Source organism: Stegodyphus dumicola, chromosome 8 (assembly GCF_044657685.1).
Source record: "Stegodyphus dumicola isolate Sdum_Otavi_A_Nest chromosome 8, ASM4465768v1".
NCBI lineage: Eukaryota > Metazoa > Arthropoda > Arachnida > Araneae > Eresidae > Stegodyphus > Stegodyphus dumicola.
In genome coordinates, this window is record NC_140775.1 from 150259960 (window position 1) to 150278786 (window position 18827).

Below are 18827 nucleotides of genomic sequence, written 5' to 3' on the forward strand. Positions count from 1 at the left end.
TCACCTCTCCGCAGGAAAATAAATAAATAAATAAAAATATCTGAAAGGTTTCAGATTTTAAATTACGTCCAAAGGGGCGTTTTTTTTAACGTTTTGTGTTACCTTTATTTATTAAATATCATGCTCTTTGCACTTAAACCATAAAATTCAGTTCAACAGCAATGTTGCAAAATAATTTTAAAATGAGCATATCTTTAGAATTTTCGATGCACAGTTCTTCGCGTTGGAGATAAAAATGGGTTTTCCTTCCCCCCCCTCATATAGTGTTGCCATTGCTCACTTTTAAATCGTTGAGTTTATTAATAAAAAAATTCGTTAAAGTTTTACAAAATATGAAATTGATAATAAAACAAATTCCAAATTTTAAATTTGGGCTTTCAGATGCTCGTATTCGCAGTAGGATTATGTCATTCAAAATTGGATGGCTCTAGGTACCGTTGTTTTATCACAATGCGTACCGTTGTTTTATCACAAAACCACATTTCCACATATAATTAAATGTCTGGCTTTTAACGTTGGTTACTTGTCCAGTTTAGGATGAACGCAGAGAACTCTCTGAAGCCACTGGCTAGGATCTGTACTTAGTCAGTCTTGGCCAGTGGGGTATGTAATCAGTCTTCCTAGAACTAGAGCCTCCTTTCATTCGGGGGATGGGTTCAGGCTTGGCAGGAACCGTACTGCTACTGTCTAATCCTTCCCTTGGCTGTGGGGTTGTTACGTGGTTAGATTTCGAAGGTTGACTTTGGGGGTTTGACTTCCCTTAGTCAACACTTGGAGATTGACTACGTTGTGCTTACTATCTTATCTGCTGTCCACCTGAGTTCTTCAATGACTTGTGAGCAAAAACACAGACTGTGTGTACACGCCCCCCCCCCGAGTTGACCGGGAGATATGTTTCTTCGGATCGCCTCCAGGGGTTTGCGCGATTAACCGTGTAAGGGCTAACTTAAGCTGGGTTTGGGTTCCTCTTCTCCCTGGTGGAGTTGTATGAATTGACTTCAGATGTCATAGTCAGTGGCTGGATGTCCGTCTCATAAAGAACCACACCATTAGGGGCAGATATTTCAGAGTAGAAAATGCTACTTGGAAAATTGAAAGCCGTATTCAAGGATAGGACGGACCGAGGTAATATAAGTAATTCTAAGAGTGGTGTCTGAATCCCAATATATGCCTGAAGTATATTTTATATCTAGGAGAGTAGTTTTAGAGACACATATTAGTGGTAAAGAAGCAACCTGTAGACTTAGAAGCATTTAAAGTGATTTTGTGGTAATTCGCAAACTCCCGGACAGCTACTAAGGATCTGTTTAACTGGGATTCCATTTTACTAATATTAGAAATGCTGCACCATATAACATCATCATCAGCAAATAATCACATTTCGTAAGGGTTAGTGCATTTTTCAATTCCGGAAATAAACAAAGAGAATAGAGTGGGACTCAAAATGGAGCCCTGAGGAATTCCTTGTTACCTACAGGGTGATTATAATTAAAGTTTAAGTTTCAAAACGCTATAAAAAAAAAACACTCATGAAAATGACGTCAAATTTGAAAGGAATGCTATTGAAGAAGGCGGAAAGCGTATGACAGAAGAAAAAATTTAGTTTCAAAAGTTAGCAACAGATGGCGCTGCAAGCGGAAGAAGACGTAAATTAAAATGTTAAATTTCAGTGTTATAAAGCCGCCAGGTACCAGGCTGTTCCTCATTTCGCGTCTCAGACGTTCGCCATGGGTGTTTCACTGCAGGACCGCGCTCTGCTGGTAAAGCTGTATTACAAGAATGATGATTGTGCAAGAGTAGCTCTGCAAAAATTCAGGACACTGAAGGGTATAAAAGAAGCCGTTGGTCGAATGAGTGTCGTAGGTCTAAAGAAAATGATGCAAAAATTCGAAACGACAGGTTCGTTTGATGTGCAATCTGGTAGAGGTAGAAAACGAGTGCATTCGACGGTAGTTGAAGAAGTGGCCACAGCGTTACAGGAGGGGTCGGCCGGTGGTGTGCAACCGTGCAGTGCACGAGGAATTGCCCGCACATTGGACAGGCCTACGAGCACGGTGCTGAAAATTGTACGAAACATCCTGCAATGCTATCCGTACAAAATTGGCCATGTGCAGGAGTTGCTTCCGTCTGACCTGACAGCTAGGGAGACGTTTGCGTTAGAATTCCTGGCTCGCATGGAAGTGGATAATGAATGGCCGTGGAAAATTTTGTGGACAGATGAAGCCCATTTCCATCTGACAGGATAAGTGAATACCCAGAATTGTTGAATATGGGCAACAGAAAATCCACTGGCAACGCACCCCGTACCACTTCATCCTGACGGTATGGTGTGGCTTTACGGCATCATTCATCTTACAACCATATGTTTTTGAGCAGACGGGTGCTTCCGGTCCTGTTACCGCAACCATCACTGGTCAGAGGTATGCGTCTCTTTTGCGCAACCACGTGCTTCCAGCTCTGCAACAGAGTGGATGTGTGGATGAAATCATTTTTAAGCAAGATGGCGCTCCTCCGCACATTGCACATCCCGTGAAGCAGCTGCTGAGGCGCCATTTCGAAAATGCTCGAATTATCAGCTGTCATTTCCCTACAGCCTGGCCGTCCCGATCGCCTGATCTTACTCCGTGTGATTTCTGGCTGTGGGGATATCTGAAGGATGTTGTGTTCCGTGCTCCAATTGCAAATTTAGCGGAATTAAAGGCACGCATTTCGCAACATATTCTGAACATCACCCCGGAGACACTGCGATCCGGTTGTGGAACGTGCTGTTTGTCGCTTTCAACCTGTTGCACACAACGGTGGACACCATATTGAACATGTTTTGCGTCAGTCTCGCGACAGTTCCGAACTTCTTTGATGAATGGTTCTTATGCGGTATGTCGCCGCAAAACTCTTGAAACCGATTTGTCCCTTTCGATGTGATATGTACAGTCATGCAAATAAAATTATTCAACAATTCTAATTTGTCAATGCGTTTTAATGTGTAACTTCCACCTTAGCCGTTGTTTTACGAATCATTTCTCGTTTCTCGTCGTGATTCTGCCGCTTACAGCGCCATCTGTTTCTAACGTTTGAAACTAAATTTTTTCTTCTGCCATACGCTCTCCGCCTTCTTCAATAACATTCCTTTCAAATTTCACATCATTTTCATCAGTGGTTCTTTTTTTGTAGCGTTTTGAAACTTAAACTTTAATTATAATCACCCTGTATTGAAATAGCCCAATACATTAGATTGAAAATTAACACAAAAAGTTCGAAGAAAGTTTGAAATACAAGGCGGTGCTATAATATTAAAAATACCAAAGCACTTATTTAGAAGCTTATATTTCCATGCCATATCAAAGGCCTTGGACAAATCGCTGTCACATTGTGTGTCGTTGGTTTAGCAAATTGCTTCAGGGCAAGTCATTAGAAGTAAGTGATGATCTCCTTAACACTATGGTTTCCATCATTTTCCAAATGACACACATAAGAGAGAGAGAGAACAATAGCTTGGTGTAAAACCGGCATTCTTGTTAGGTTAATAATGATAAGTTGTTCTTCCACAAATCGATTTTAGCCAAAAAAGCAGATATTGAGCTCATCGTTTCTGGTATGTGTTCTCCTTTCACTTGTAACAAGGTATTTAGGTCGTTAAGTTTTGCAATGATATCGGTTAAAAATGCCAAGTCAGCAGCCACTCCATATCATCCTATTTTTGATCATAATTGTCTTTAGATATGAGATAACTTCAATTTTACATATAATGCCTCTAAAATTATTTACATATATACAACAATTCGTAACAATACGATATTTGCGTTTCGCCATCTGCATCCAGAGCTTTCAAATGCTCAGGTTCAGCTGTACTTTCCAAAGTAACTAATTTGCATTCCGTGCTTAACTTTTGGAAGGCAGTGTAGAAAAGACATTCAAATAAAAGCATATTAAATAAAAATCGTGGTTTTGGCGTCGTGCCTATAATATCTTGCGATATTTCAGTATAATAAAGAAAAAATTCTAAATAGATGTTTTGAAGACTAGGCTTATATGTCTTTTACTATTATGGATGCTATAGCATTATCAGAAATAATTAAATTCAACAGAAAAATGTTAGAAAATAAATATTGAAAAAAAAGTACTGTCAGTGTCTAATTTCCGGAGTGTGCACTGTTATTTCAGAATCGTGGTTAATCCTATGGTTTATATATAAATAAGTTAATTAATTTTAAAAAATCTGAAAGCTTTCAGATTTTACATTACACTTAAAGGGGCGCTATTTTAACGTTTTGTGTGTTACATGTATTTATTAAATACCATGTTCTTCGCACTTAAACCATAAAATTTAATTCAACAGCAATATCGCAAAATAATTTTAAAATGAGCATATCTTTAGAATTTCCGATACACAGTCTCGCGCGCTGGAGATAATTTTTTCCCCCTTACAGTGTTGCCATTGCTCACTTTGAAATCGTTGAGTTTCTTAATCAAAAATTCGTTAAAGTGTTGCAAAATATGAAATAGATAATAAAATAAGTTCCAAATTCGGTCTTATAGATGCCCATATTCGGAGGAGGATTACGTTATTCAAAATTTGATGGCTCTAGGTGTCGTTGTTTTATCATAATGCGAGAAACATACATATATTTATGCATATTCTTCATTATTTCTTTAAATATAAAACAGGTCGAAAATATTTGGTGGCAACAGTTTGAAAAGTGATACGGACATTTGAAGCGAATCGACGCAAAATGCCAAAACGAAATTAATCCTTCTGAGCTAACGCTCCTTTGAGCAAATAATTTTTTTTAGAAAAATGAAAAGAGGAGTAGCTGAATAGTCCGCCTTCAGTTAATCGGAAGTTGTTTGTATCTTAGTTTTAAATACATTTTGAATTGAATCATTCTAGCAATAATGCAACTTAGTTTACACAGAATATAAGTTGTTTTTTGTAGGTGCTTCTATTTCACTTCAAAATTTAACATTGATATGATGTGAGGGAAATCAATATTCCTATTTAATTCGCAATTGATTATAGAAATATATCTTTTGGATCATTGATTTGCATTACCATAAGTCGCAATCAAAATCACCCACTCATCCTAAAATTAGAAGTTCCAGTTACCTTTTTACTTCTTTGTACGAAGTAAAAAGGAAGTATTGTAATCGCGAAAAGTTTCAGGCAGCATATTTCAACGAAAATATCCATTTTGACCGCTATCGAATGCAATTTATTTCAAGTTCAGGAAAGCTACGCTTTGATCGGTCATGTGCCTGCCTCATCTGAGAACTGCAGCCTGCTGCACATGCCTCATCACACAAATAACAACTTTGCTGTATGAAAACAGGCTTGATCATGTTGATTAAATAGTATGACTTTGCACTTCTGTTTGGAATAATTCAACGATTACTCATAAAATGCTTAGGTTTTGCGTTGGGATATACTATTTTGGTTTTTAACGTATTGCTGACACAGATACGTCTACTGTATCAAGGTCAGCACTGTAGCAAAACGGCGATTTATTCTCCTTTGCGATTAATCTTCAACTAGCATTGTACACATTCCAGCGATTAAGCATCAAATTCTAACTCGTTCTTTTTCTTTCTTTTTTTTCTTTTCTTTTCTTTTAAATTTGTTTAGAAAAAAATATCGTCCAGGTTTTTCTTGAAAGTGCTGAGTGTGTGTTTCAGTTAGAAATAAAATTATTATTACATTTTATAAATAACGTTTTGTACAGTCGTAGTCTTTTGTTTTAGTTGCTTCTCAGCTGTTTCAGTTATCTGTCGTTTTTCGCAGCTCCTGTTTTCTAATCATGATCGGTTTAATCGTTACCCGTATCCAGCTCACTTAGTAGCTAAGCGGTTAAGACGGTTGAACTTTGATAGTTTGGCTTAGTTCAAATTTCAGAGACCTAGATGACCTAGCTGCATAGGTGTTTTAGCAGTTATATAACGTAAATACGACCCAGTTACCCTCAAAAAGTCTCTGTTGTTATTGACATCCGTAAGAGCCCCCAAATTTCGTCTCAATAAATACATCTAATATGAACGACTCATTAAATTACCTTTGCCGGGATTAGTTTATCGTTAAACAGCTTGCTGAATTAAAAATATGTTTAATTGTTTCTTTTATTATCCATTATCATTTTTTTTAGCTTGTGCAACTTTAGTGTACAGAGTATTATATTCTTAATCCGGATAATTGTGATTTTTCTCTATATCTGTCTATTATTTGAATATCGTTTTACATAAATACCACATTAATAGTGGTTTCACGCGACCATGTTAGATTTGGAACTTCTCGTGCCAAATATAGACGTAACAGTGGCTTTGATACAGAGAAAGTTGTATGTAGTAGTCTTCAAACTGTGTTCTGCGAAACCCTCGTGTTCAACACAACAATTGTAGGAGTTCCACTAGACAGAGTCAAGATTCAAGAGAAATTTTTAGTAACGTGGGCAACAGAACTAAACGTGTAAGATAATATGAAGTAGATAATTCCGTATAGCATAATGAAATAATGATTTTATGGTATATTACGCCACATATATAATGCGCATGACATTCCAGTGATTTTGTAACATTTACAGTTTCGACGATGATAAAGGCTCCTCACAGAGAAAAATGTAGTTTTATGGCTTCCCTGAGTTCACAAAGTAGCTTTATGAATTCTTTGATTAGACAAAGTTTGAAGACATTTGCGAAAAATATATCATCTGTGGAGAGGGAGAATTGTCCAAAGGTAGGAATGAATAATGACGCTAGTTTTTAGTCCAAAGGGATTTGAATCCCGAAGGACTATTAGTTTCGTTTTGGCATTTTGCGTCGGACGGATAAATGTCGGTTCACTTTTCAAACTGTTGCCATAAAATGTTAGAGTCCTGCATTATATTTGAAGAAATTAAATAATGAAAAATGTAACTAACTCTTTTATTAAATCAGGTATTAATTTTTTTAAGGGTCGTTTTCCGTTTGGATATTATGTCTTGAATAAGAATTCAGTTTCCCATTTTTATATGCTTTATCACACCGTATATATAGCATATTATTCACATGCATTATCAAGACAGTATTTGTTCAGTTGGAATAATAAATAGTCTTTATAAAGACTCAAAACTTTCATGAAGAGTGAAATTAATTCGTCTTTTTTAGTTACAAGAAAATTTGTGATATTATTTCGTGTTGCAAATGTTCGTGTAACCCTATGTACTTTAAAAAAAGAAAGAAAAAAATCACGATTGAGATTAAAAATACTTGGAGAACTCTTTGTGTAATGAAGCTATATCTATCATTGACGTGCCGGGAATAACTTTGTAGGTACCATTCGGGCGTAAGCTTCGCCTCTCCGTCGACCCAGTAGCCAAGCGATAAAATCATTGAAATTCGATGGTTCAAATCCCGGCGAAGGTCTTCATGACAGTTTTCTGGGATTTTCGTATATGTAACACGAATGTGAGCCTTGTGTCCCATCAAAAGGCCTTCTATGAAACCTTCCTTTCACTTTGGCGGATAGCTGTCTTGTGTCTAGCCGTAATCCAAATACCCCATTTCTCTCCTTTTCACTATATCCCTAGTTAGTTCCACGAATTTCTTTGAATCCGTAACATAAGTGTTAGAGAAATGTAAACTTTGGTTCCACCCTCCAAATAGTTTAATATTTAGTAGCCCGATAATCAACGATTTTTTTTTTTTTTTGAAAGTGAAGTTTAATTCAAAGATTTTTCATGAAATTTAGTATTACATGAACGAATTTATCCTCTTTGAATGATTACGTCCAAATATTGGTAATTTTAGTTGAAGCTGATTTTACGTATTGTATATAGTACATAACACTGAAATTTTTAGTATTCAGGTTAGGAGACATGTATGATTACTTTGATCGCTTCGTACTCCCAAATGAATTTAACTATTTAATGGTATGTTAGCGATATTTAATAATTTTGCGCTTTAAAAATATACTAGTTTGATTTAGATGTGTGCCAACTTCGAATTAGAAGTGGTTGATTTTTTTTCGCATAATTTTCGACGAAAATGTTATTAGTCCAAAGGGATTTGAATCCCCAAGGACTATTAGTTTCGTTTTGGCATTTTGCGTCGGACGGATAAATGTCGGTTCACTTTTCAAACTGTTGCCATAAAATGTTAGAGTCCTGCATTATATTTGAAGAAATTAAATAATGAAAAATCTGCATAAATGTATGTATATTTCTCGTATTGTGATAAAACAACGGTACATAGAGTCATCGAATTTTGAATAACGTAATCCTCCAACGAATGTGAGCATGTGGAAGACCAAATTTGAAATTTGAAATTTGTTTTATGATCGATTTCCTATTTTTTAAAACTTTGACGAATTTTTGATTAACAAACTCAAGGATTTCAAAGCGAGCAATGGCAACGTTGTGCAGAAAAAACATTTTTATCTCCAGCGCGTGAGTCTCTGTATCGGAAATTCTAAAGATATGCTCGTTTTAAAACTATTTTGCGATATTGCTGTTGCACTGGATCTTATGGTTTAAGTGCGAGGAACATGATATTTAATAAAGAAAGGTAGCACACAAAATGTTAAAAAACGCCCCTTTGGACGTAATTTAAAATCTGAAACATTTCAGTTTTTTTTTTTTTTTTTTTTTTTTTTTTTTTTTGTAAGTAGTAATCTTAAAAAATTAAGCGGTTTCACAGAAATGAATTATGTACTCGAAAGAGCACTGATAATTATTTTCGTAGTTAAATCTACATTTAACTTAGCACGCCGAAGTATAATTACTTCCGTAATAAATAACTTTTTATCCAGAAGCCGGGCTCTTAAAATTATGTTAATATTCTTTGCTTCAGAATGTTTCGAAAGGTTTCTCTAATGAGTGTAGTTTTATGTATGGGCAATCCAGTTTTCCCACTCACTCCGAATTATGCGGCCAGGATGGGGTCTGTCAGTATTCCCAATCAGCGTTTAAATCCGCCTACTTAAGAGCCGAGTCCTGTCATCAGCGTGAAAAGTTCGATTTGATGATACAAAATTGCCCATCTATGAAAGGATGTCTGATTATTGAAAACAGTCTCAAGGGCATTTCAGTTTCGGTATTCATTGAACAGTTGGTTGACATAACTGGTAGATGCTAAATGGCTGTGTACTGAAAGTTCTCACGAGAGGATGTATTTCTTATTTATTCTTTCAGATGATTAGTTTATCACATTTAAATAGCAATGCTGTAAAATAAGATAAAGATAATTAAGAAGTATTATGGATGATCTAATCTCAGACGAATGCGAGAACAGCCGAGCCGTTTCGTTGCATGAAATATTTTCTGAACTCTCCAAAAACTTAATTATTAGTAGTTTTCTGTTGATCTAAAGCTTTATTTATGAAATGAGCAATCAGTTAACACTTAATTTATATATTACATTCATTACACATCGTATGCAAAACGCAAACTGCTAGTACAAGTTCAATGTAGATTTGTGGCAAGTTGCGCTGCCCCCCAAAATTGTTGTACTTTAGTCACATGTCGTGCGTAGATGTTATGCATCTCAATGAAATATTTCCATGATTTTGCAATTTTTGTACTCTACTTATAATTCTTAGATCTTTCTTTCAATAAACAAAATAGGAAAAATTCTTGATATCGAAGACATCAAATATTAAATGAAAAGAACATTCATTACCAACTGCAAATTCTGTGTATTATGAAGTTGAATTCTATTAAAATTTAGAAGACAGAGTGGATATAATAAGTATGGGTGGGTAAACTTTCGGTATGTGCCTTTAAATTATACTTTTCAGTTTTAAATGTACTTTTATTTTGAGATACTTAAGGTTTTTATTTTGAGTGGGGGTGTTATTACTGCATCTTTTGGTATGTGTGTGAATATAAAGTTTAAAAAGGGAATGACGAAAAAAAATTTTCATAAATTATTATAAAATTTGGTACAACTTTCTTTCGTGTTTCTAAAATCCCTAAGTAGGATATTTATGAAAAAATTTCGAGATTATTTATTCATATTTAAGAATAATAATAAGTTTTACATAAACACGAAATTTTGCAGAACTTATGTTTATATAAACAATATTTTATATTATATTCGCAGAATATATATGTAAGAAAAATACAGAATATGTTAAAGATTAAATCAGCAACGTAAATTAATTTCCCTTCTGTAGACTAAAAATAGTAACCTCTATTTGCACTGCGTCATTTCGAGAAAAATCTATGCCATATGACTCATACGTAATTCTGGTAATGTCAATTGAACTAAAACTCAAGCAGCCCATAATAATTTTACAGCAATATTAACTATCCAATCAAAATGCTTTGCGAACCAAAACTAACTCAGTTTGACTTAAGATTTCATCCTGAACATTACGCACTTGCTTTCCACGCTTTGGCCTAGCTATACTGCTATCTGTCTGCTGCTGCTACAAAGTTATCAAAAATGTAAGCCTTTTGGAACAGGCACATTTAATATGCCGACTTGTATGTAGCCGCAACATCGCTGAAAATAAAATTGAAGATTTAATCTGCCTTCTCTTCCAATTTCCTAGTCATAATGGATCAAAACTTCTACGCCATCAAAATTCCTACTCCTGAATATATTATATATATAATATAGAAATTTTACGGAACACTTGCTCATTACTACTGCTTGCATCTCAGTTATTAATAGCAACACATCGAAACCTCAAGTTCTTAGCGAGAATCATACAAAAGGATACGTAAAGAGGAAGGGGAGGAGAATTTGTGAAATTAGTTTTTGAAAATCTTCAGTTCTGTGGAATTTCGAACTAGAAAACCTCCCCTCCCCTTCCTTCCCCCCAAAAAAGTTGAAAAAAAGTCTCTTACGTGTCTTATGGCAAAAATATTTCAAGGTATTGAAAGAAATTCCTTATTTAAATACTTTTTAAAATAAGTAAATAAAATAAAATGAATTCCAAACGTATTCGAAATGCTTTCCCCCCACTAGCAGAGCTGTTGTTTGAGATGTTGTAGAAATATCCAACTAATGTTGGTGTCACGCCTATGTTTTTATTTGCTGCAAAATTGCTTATGAGACCAAAAAAAGTAGACGCAGCTTGATGAAGTCGAAGGAACGATGGATTTTACTTCTGTTGTGAAAGATGCTTGGAAAGAAATGAGTAGGTTAAGCTCAGTTGAATGAACCCGAGCCTCTACGAGCGTAGGAGATGTGAATTCTTGCTGCCTGTGAAAAAGCAGTAAACTGAAGGTGTGTATATGTATTTCGGGAAAGTAATAGATGGGATGTTTTGAGGTTTGTGGGGATCTAGCTTGGTGTTCTTTTTAGATATTACTGCTCTTTGTGGTTTTTGAATTGTATGTAGTTCAGGAATGACTATGATGCACTATAAAAATGCAGCTTTTCAAACTGTAATACAAGAAGCTGAAGTCTTGAGTAAAAGTTTTTGATATTCTAGTGTAATTTCACAGGTAAAGCTATTAATTAATAGTAATATAAACTAAGGGCTGCGTTTATTGCTTTAAGTTGCTTAGTTTGTTAATCAGTAACAGAGAGAATAAGTTTGAAAGGGAAAATTAAAATCTTACGCTTTGCCGAGTGACAGCAGACTTGCATGCGAAAGATAAAAATATTTTATTTCGGGCAATGGCATCACACTTCTGTTAAATCGCTGGGTTTGTTGAAAATTTGAAACAAAAATATCATAACGCTTTGCACAGTGGCAACACATTGATTTTAAACACCGAGTTTGTAATCAATTCATTAAATTTGCACAAAATGTGACCAAAACAAATTTGAAATTCGAACTTCGGGGTGCCCATGTTCGAGTGAAGGACTATTTATGTTCAAAATATGGTGGCTGCAAGTGCCACCGTTTTTCCATAATGCGAGGAACATATGTATACACATTATTTAATAATGGAGATTTAGATTAAACATCCCTGTGTTATGTGCCATAAGAAAACAAAATTGATTTTCCTACAGAAGAATTAGAGAGGAATAATTCCGACTTTTCTGCTTCGCGAGCACTATCAGGAAAGGTAAAAATCAAGCATCCGTGGCTAAGATTTCCTATTTCCCCCAGCAGCGGATTCATTGTTCCAGAGCGTTAAAGTCATTAAGGAAACAGACTTAAACCGTTAAACTGACCATGCTTCGGAACCTACCTCATGTGGTTAATTCTTTTCGTATAGCAGCTACAAATTCTGTCGAGCTACAATTAAATCATTACGCGTCAATGTAGGCGTAACTTATGAGCTCCTACCTGGAAAAAGCTGTAGTAGGAGTGTGCCGCCTAGCGGAGGTCAACACTCCTGTTTTTATTTATTTTCGGCCCTCAGTCCGTGACTGGGAGAATAGATTCAGTCAGTCCGCCGGTTGCCATCGCAACGGGAGAACGTGTAAATTTTGCTCTCTGGCTTGGATTCGTGTGCCATTCTGTGCGGAGCGGTTGGTTATTTTGAGGTTGTGTGATTAAGAGTGAGTGAAGTGCAATGAAGAAAAAGAAGATTGAAGAAAATGACGGATTTCGAATTAAGCAGGTGATTTTTTCCGCTTCCCTATACTGTGTAATTCGGAAGTTTGAACAAATATTTTTATTAAATTATTTTTTGTCGAACGATAATACCAATTAGACTATTTATTATTTTTATTTCTGTTTGTTTATTTATATTCATCTAATGTGAAAAGGCAATGCCGTTTCCTTTGCGCTTGTTAGAAGCAATCAAGAAAATAATTTTGAATTCATTTTTTCTCACATATTGTAAATGAATAAATAAAAATTCACATGCCTCAGTAGCAAAAGGTTATGTTTGAGAAATAATATCGGAAGATTTATAGAATGTTTTAATTTCCTACGATTGTTCATTACTGAGTAAATGTACATATTGGTATATAAGTGTTAATACTTAGCGAAAGTTTTTTTTTTTAGTTTTTCAGAGATCATAAAGTTTTTGAAAAATGTTGCGAATTTCCTCGGATTAAAAAAATAAATAAATAAAATAAAATCTGAAAGCTGAATATGATTTTATATTACGCACAAAGGGGCGTTTTTTACGTTCTGTATGTTATCTTTATTTAAAATATCATGTTCTTCGCACTTAAACCATAAAATTCAAATCAACAGCAATATTTCATATTTAAAAGAGCATATCTTCAGCATTTTTGATACACAGTCTCGCGCGCTGAGTACACTGTTGCCATTGCTCCCTCTGAAATTGTTGAGTTTTTTTTATCAAAAACTCATAAATGTTTTACAAAATATGAAATTGATAATAAAACAAATTCTAAATTCGGGCTTCCAGATGCCCATATTCGGGTGCAGACATACTTTTTCGAAATTTGATAGCTCTAGGTACCGTTGTTTTATCACAATGCCAGAAACATACATACATTTATGCAGGTTCTTCATTATTTAATTTCTTTAAATATTTGGTGGCAACAATTTAAAAAGTAATTCGCCGTTTTTTAGCGAATCAACGCAAAATGCCAAAATGAAATTAATAGTCCTTTTGGGCTAACGCCCTTTGGACTCAAAGAAATGAAATATGCATGTGAAAAAATATTTTTAAATGTGTAATATAGTGCGGAGGGCTGCTCATTTAGTTTTCATTAAATATAAGTTGTACTATCATGCTGTGTATGCTGGAAGGTGGTAAAGAATTAAAACCAAGTAAAAAATAAAAGTAATATAAAATACGTACTTATTGTACAGTGAAATGCTGTAAGCTTAAAATAGATTTCTGAGAATAATAAAAGACACAATAACACGCCGAACAAATACTAATTCAGAAGTCAAGCAACAAAAATCAGCGTTATATTTTCAAATTTTCACAGGACTAGTTTCGATGGTTTTACCGAACCACCATCCTCAGCTGCAAAAACACAAATGAACGAGATAGTCTTCTGAATTAGTAATAGTAAAAGGTTTGTATCAGGTGTCAGAAAAGTTATTTTTTATGCGAGGAAATCTCGCTAAATTTAAGCAATGGTCGGATTTAATGGAGTGGATGCCGAGTTACTAAGATAGGAGGAAATTTTAAAAATAAATAAAATCGAGTTCAAACAATTTAATGTAAATTTCGAAGCAATAAAATTTGCTTTTTTAACTATATCGTACTTTAAAACAAGCAGTTTATAATAATTTTGTTATTGTTGTTTACATTAAACTATATAAATAATCAGTATTTACTGCGAGGCATAAATTCGTTTAAACTTGTTTCTGAGCAACTTTTAGGAAGTCCTAAACAACAGTTCTTTTATCTTCAGTGAAAAACAATCTTAACTCTATCTTTAGCAGTGTTGCAAAACTGCGTTTGTACTATCGGAGATGTGAAGAAACGTCTTTAAGATTCAGAATGTCAAGTTTTGTCTTCTTAGCTTTTTTCCTCGTCAGGAATATTCATCTTTCACGAATGTGTACTGCGCTTAAAATTCGCTCCTTACGTTTCCCTAACAGCAAAATTATCATCATTGGTTAGACGATGTTCGAATTTTGAATCTTCATTTTTTAAATTAATGTCAGCCAACTCATATTGCTAAAAAATGGTGGGCAAAGAAGATGTTGTAGAATGGAAGACTGTTAAGCAGATATCTATTCTGCATTGTTTCTCTGTATAGCAAAATACATTAAACTAAAAATTTGATTAAAAATAATATTTAACTAAAAAAAAATTGTCTTTGTCTTTCTTATATAAAACTTCCAGCTTTAAACTAAGAATTTACGATTACAAGTTTAAGAATTCTTTCCCTGAAAGTTCAGAATCAAAACGTGTATTTTAAGCGAACTGTTCAAAGTAGCGATGCCAGAAGATAGGAGGAGGAGGACTTTATTGTGATATTATTGCACCATAAATTAACTCAAAATGGAAACTTTTTCCCTATTTAATAAGGAAAAAAATTTTTTTTAATTATTCAAGATGTAACTATATATTATTTTCATTGAATCTTTTGCTCACGAGGTTTGCAACAAGTATTGACATAGAGAAATTCACGGAGTGAAAACGTTAGAGAAATTTATTATTTTAAAAAAAGTATCTATTGATTTCATAGATATTCGTATCTATGAAATCAAGTGCACCAAACTGTATTCATGATGTGTGTATCATGAATACAGTTTGGTGCACTTTTTTCATTTCCGCTAAGTTTCAATCCCAAGATCGCCAATCTCACTACAGTAAGACTGACTGGTCCTATCTTTTTATGGAAAACGTTATTTGATATGTATATCTAATATTTTACGAAAAGTTTAATGCAAAATCGACGTAACCGGGATTGGAGATATTTTTTCCCCAGATCATCTATACTAATCTTAGTATATTATTAATGAAATATTTTCTAGATGTCGGAAGATATCATAATCATGATCCTTATGACAGATAAGTTTAATTTTAAAGCATATTTTATTTACTTACTTTTAATGAAATTCATGAAAATTCCTGAAATTTTCTTCTTCCTCATGTTATCTCTTTTCATTTATATAATGCCCAGGTAGTACATTAATACCAGCTTTCTATATGTTTTAAATTTTCTTTTATTAAATCCGACATTCAATTTAAAACGGAAGGGAGGACAGTCCTATTCCGTTTGGATATTATCTCTTATATATGGATGCAGTTTCCCATTTTTATGTGCTCTATCACACCGTCTTCTTTGTAAAACATTATAATTTATTTTGTTCGATGCGACATATATGCAGGAATTTTCATACGTTCTGTAGAGGTCTTATTTCTCAATTCATTGAGTAAAGGTGCAAGGGGTTCAATTTCTGTATTCGCATTGTGAATTATTCTAAGGGGCGGTCACCTAATAAGAAATGTAACCGGTATTACGAAATTTTTCTGTTTTATTTTCAGTTGACTTCATTGTGCAACAAACTATTGTTGATTACATGATTTCTTACGACTCTAAAGGAAGGCTGCTTCTTGACGGCAGTAAGTTTCAACACCCAGGCATTCTATGTTTACAAAAGCATTATAAAGTATAATGGGGACTAACTAAAAACTAATTTCAGTAATATTATTTGGGAAACATATTTTTTTTATTATTATGTAGGTATGAATACATATATCTTAGTTACCTATTTTATTATTTTCAATTAAAAAAGATGTTAAGAGGGAGGACTAAAACACAAATAATATTTTGGTGATTATTGATTTTGAAAATATTCTTCGTTCCATCAGTTCACCTATTTTATTGCAAAGAAGCAACGCCTGAAATGTAACTAACTCTTTTATTAAATCAGGTATTAATTTTTTTAAGGGTCGTTTTCCGTTTGGATATTATGTCTTGAATAAGAATTCAGTTTCCCATTTTTATATGCTTTATCACACCGTATATATAGCATATTATTCACATGCATTATCAAGACAGTATTTGTTCAGTTGGAATAATAAATAGTCTTTATAAAGACTCAAAACTTTCATGAAGAGTGAAATTAATTCGTCTTTTTTAGTTACAAGAAAATTTGTGATATTATTTCGTGTTGCAAATGTTCGTGTAACCCTATGTACTTTAAAAAAAGAAAGAAAAAAATCACGATTGAGATTAAAAATACTTGGAGAACTCTTTGTGTAATGAAGCTATATCTATCATTGACGTGCCGGGAATAACTTTGTAGGTACCATTCGGGCGTAAGCTTCACCTCTCCGTCGACCCAGTAGCCAAGCGATAAAATCATTGAAATTCGATGGTTCAAATCCCGGCGAAGGTCTTCATGACAGTTTTCTGGGATTTTCGTATATGTAACACGAATGTGAGCCTTGTGTCCCATCAAAAGGCCTTCTATGAAACCTTCCTTTCACTTTGGCGGATAGCTGTCTTGTGTCTAGCCGTAATCCAAATACCCCATTTCTCTCCTTTTCACTATATCCCTAGTTAGTTCCACGAATTTCTTTGAATCCGTAACATAAGTGTTAGAGAAATGTAAACTTTGGTTCCACCCTCCAAATAGTTTAATATTTAGTAGCCCGATAATCAACGATTTTTTTTTTTTTTTTTGAAAGTGAAGTTTAATTCAAAGATTTTTCATGAAATTTAGTATTACATGAACGAATTTATCCTCTTTGAATGATTACGTCCAAATATTGGTAATTTTAGTTGAAGCTGATTTTACGTATTGTATATAGTACATAACACTGAAATTTTTAGTATTCAGGTTAGGAGACATGTATGATTACTTTGATCGCTTCGTACTCCCAAATGAATTTAACTATTTAATGGTATGTTAGCGATATTTAATAATTTTGCGCTTTAAAAATATACTAGTTTGATTTAGATGTGTGCCAACTTCGAATTAGAAGTGGTTGATTTTTTTTCGCATAATTTTCGACGAAAATGTTATTAGTCCAAAGGGATTTGAATCCCCAAGGACTATTAGTTTCGTTTTGGCATTTTGCGTCGGACGGATAAATGTCGGTTCACTTTTCAAACTGTTGCCATAAAATGTTAGAGTCCTGCATTATATTTGAAGAAATTAAATAATGAAAAATCTGCATAAATGTATGTATATTTCTCGTATTGTAATAAAACAACGGTACATAGAGTCATCGAATTTTGAATAACGTAATCCTCCAACGAATGTGAGCATGTGGAAGACCAAATTTGAAATTTGAAATTTGTTTTATGATCGATTTCCTATTTTTTAAAACTTTGACGAATTTTTGATTAACAAACTCAAGGATTTCAAAGCGAGCAATGGCAACGTTGTGCAGAAAAAACATTTTTATCTCCAGCGCGTGAGTCTCTGTATCGGAAATTCTAAAGATATGCTCGTTTTAAAACTATTTTGCGATATTGCTGTTGCACTGGATCTTATGGTTTAAGTGCGAGGAACATGATATTTAATAAAGAAAGGTAACACACAAAATGTTAAAAAAACGCCCCTTTGGACGTAATTTAAAATCTGAAACATTTCAGATTTTTTTTTTTTTTTTTCATGTAAAATAAATTTGTTTTAAATAATTTTTTTAACTTAAATAATAGTTCCGTTTTTAAACATGGAGCCAGTATCTTGAAGTTTGAAAATCACATTGTGAAATTTAAACAATATTGTAGTTTAAACACTTAATTGTTTACAAATATATGTATATATAATTTATTAAAATCTCATAAATAATAGACTTCTTTTATTTTAAAAAGTATTTCTTGTGGTATTTAGAACATCGTTTTTAGACCTGTAATTAACTTTAGTGGCCTACTTTATTTTGTAATAGCTGTATTTTTTTTTTTTTTTTTTTTTTTTTTTTTAACATTTTACAGAAATCTTTGAGGAATGTCTTTACATTTATACAAGTATAGTAACTTCGGGAATAAATACTCTTAGTAAGCCATCACTAAAGTGAAAGTCTGTTCTGAAAGCTCAAGAAAAAAACTAAGCTGTGTACATTCGCCGATAAATGTACAGTAAAAAAGTTTGTTAATCCGGCATCAATTAGTTTGGCATTCTAGATTATCCTGCATTCCTTTTTACCGATACTTCCGCTATTAAGGAAAAGTTTCTAACATTCCATTAGAAGGCTTGGCAATTGCTTCGCATCTCTGGTATTTTCTATTACTCCTTCATTTAAAATTTAAGGTATCTATATTGTTTGTTTTCTTTTTTAATCTAAAATGTGGGTGACGGAGTAAATCTTGTACATATGATTTTCACCAGAAACTGGGTAATTTCCCCCCCCCTCTCAAAGAAAAAGGAAGAAAAAAAAAGTGAGAATAGAAGTAGTTTAATGGAGGAATGTGCTAGTAGATCTTCCATTATTTATGCTATCAGAAAAAAAAAGTGAGAATAGAAGTAGTTTAATGGAGGAATGTGCTAGTAGATCTTCCATTATTTATGCTATCAGAAAAAAAAAAGTGAGAATAGAAGTAGTTTAATGGAGGAA

The 18827-nt window shown here is 33.7% G+C and overlaps 1 protein-coding gene across 5 annotated transcripts in view; it reads left to right on the forward strand.

Moving 5' to 3' along the window:
- The window catches only part of LOC118200183 (unconventional myosin-Ie-like), a 297322-nt gene that overhangs the window by 150463 nt on the left and 128032 nt on the right, over positions 1-18827 (forward strand). The window contains exon 1 of one of the 5 annotated variants that reach the window (XM_085822566.1): positions 12326-12491. The exons of the other annotated variants lie outside the window; for them this stretch is intronic. Coding sequence (XP_085678692.1) covers positions 12444-12491 — 48 coding nt within the window. The 5' untranslated portion in view covers positions 12326-12443. Of the gene's footprint in view, positions 1-12325; positions 12492-18827 lie in introns of those variants that run through there. 5 annotated transcript variants of the gene reach the window in all.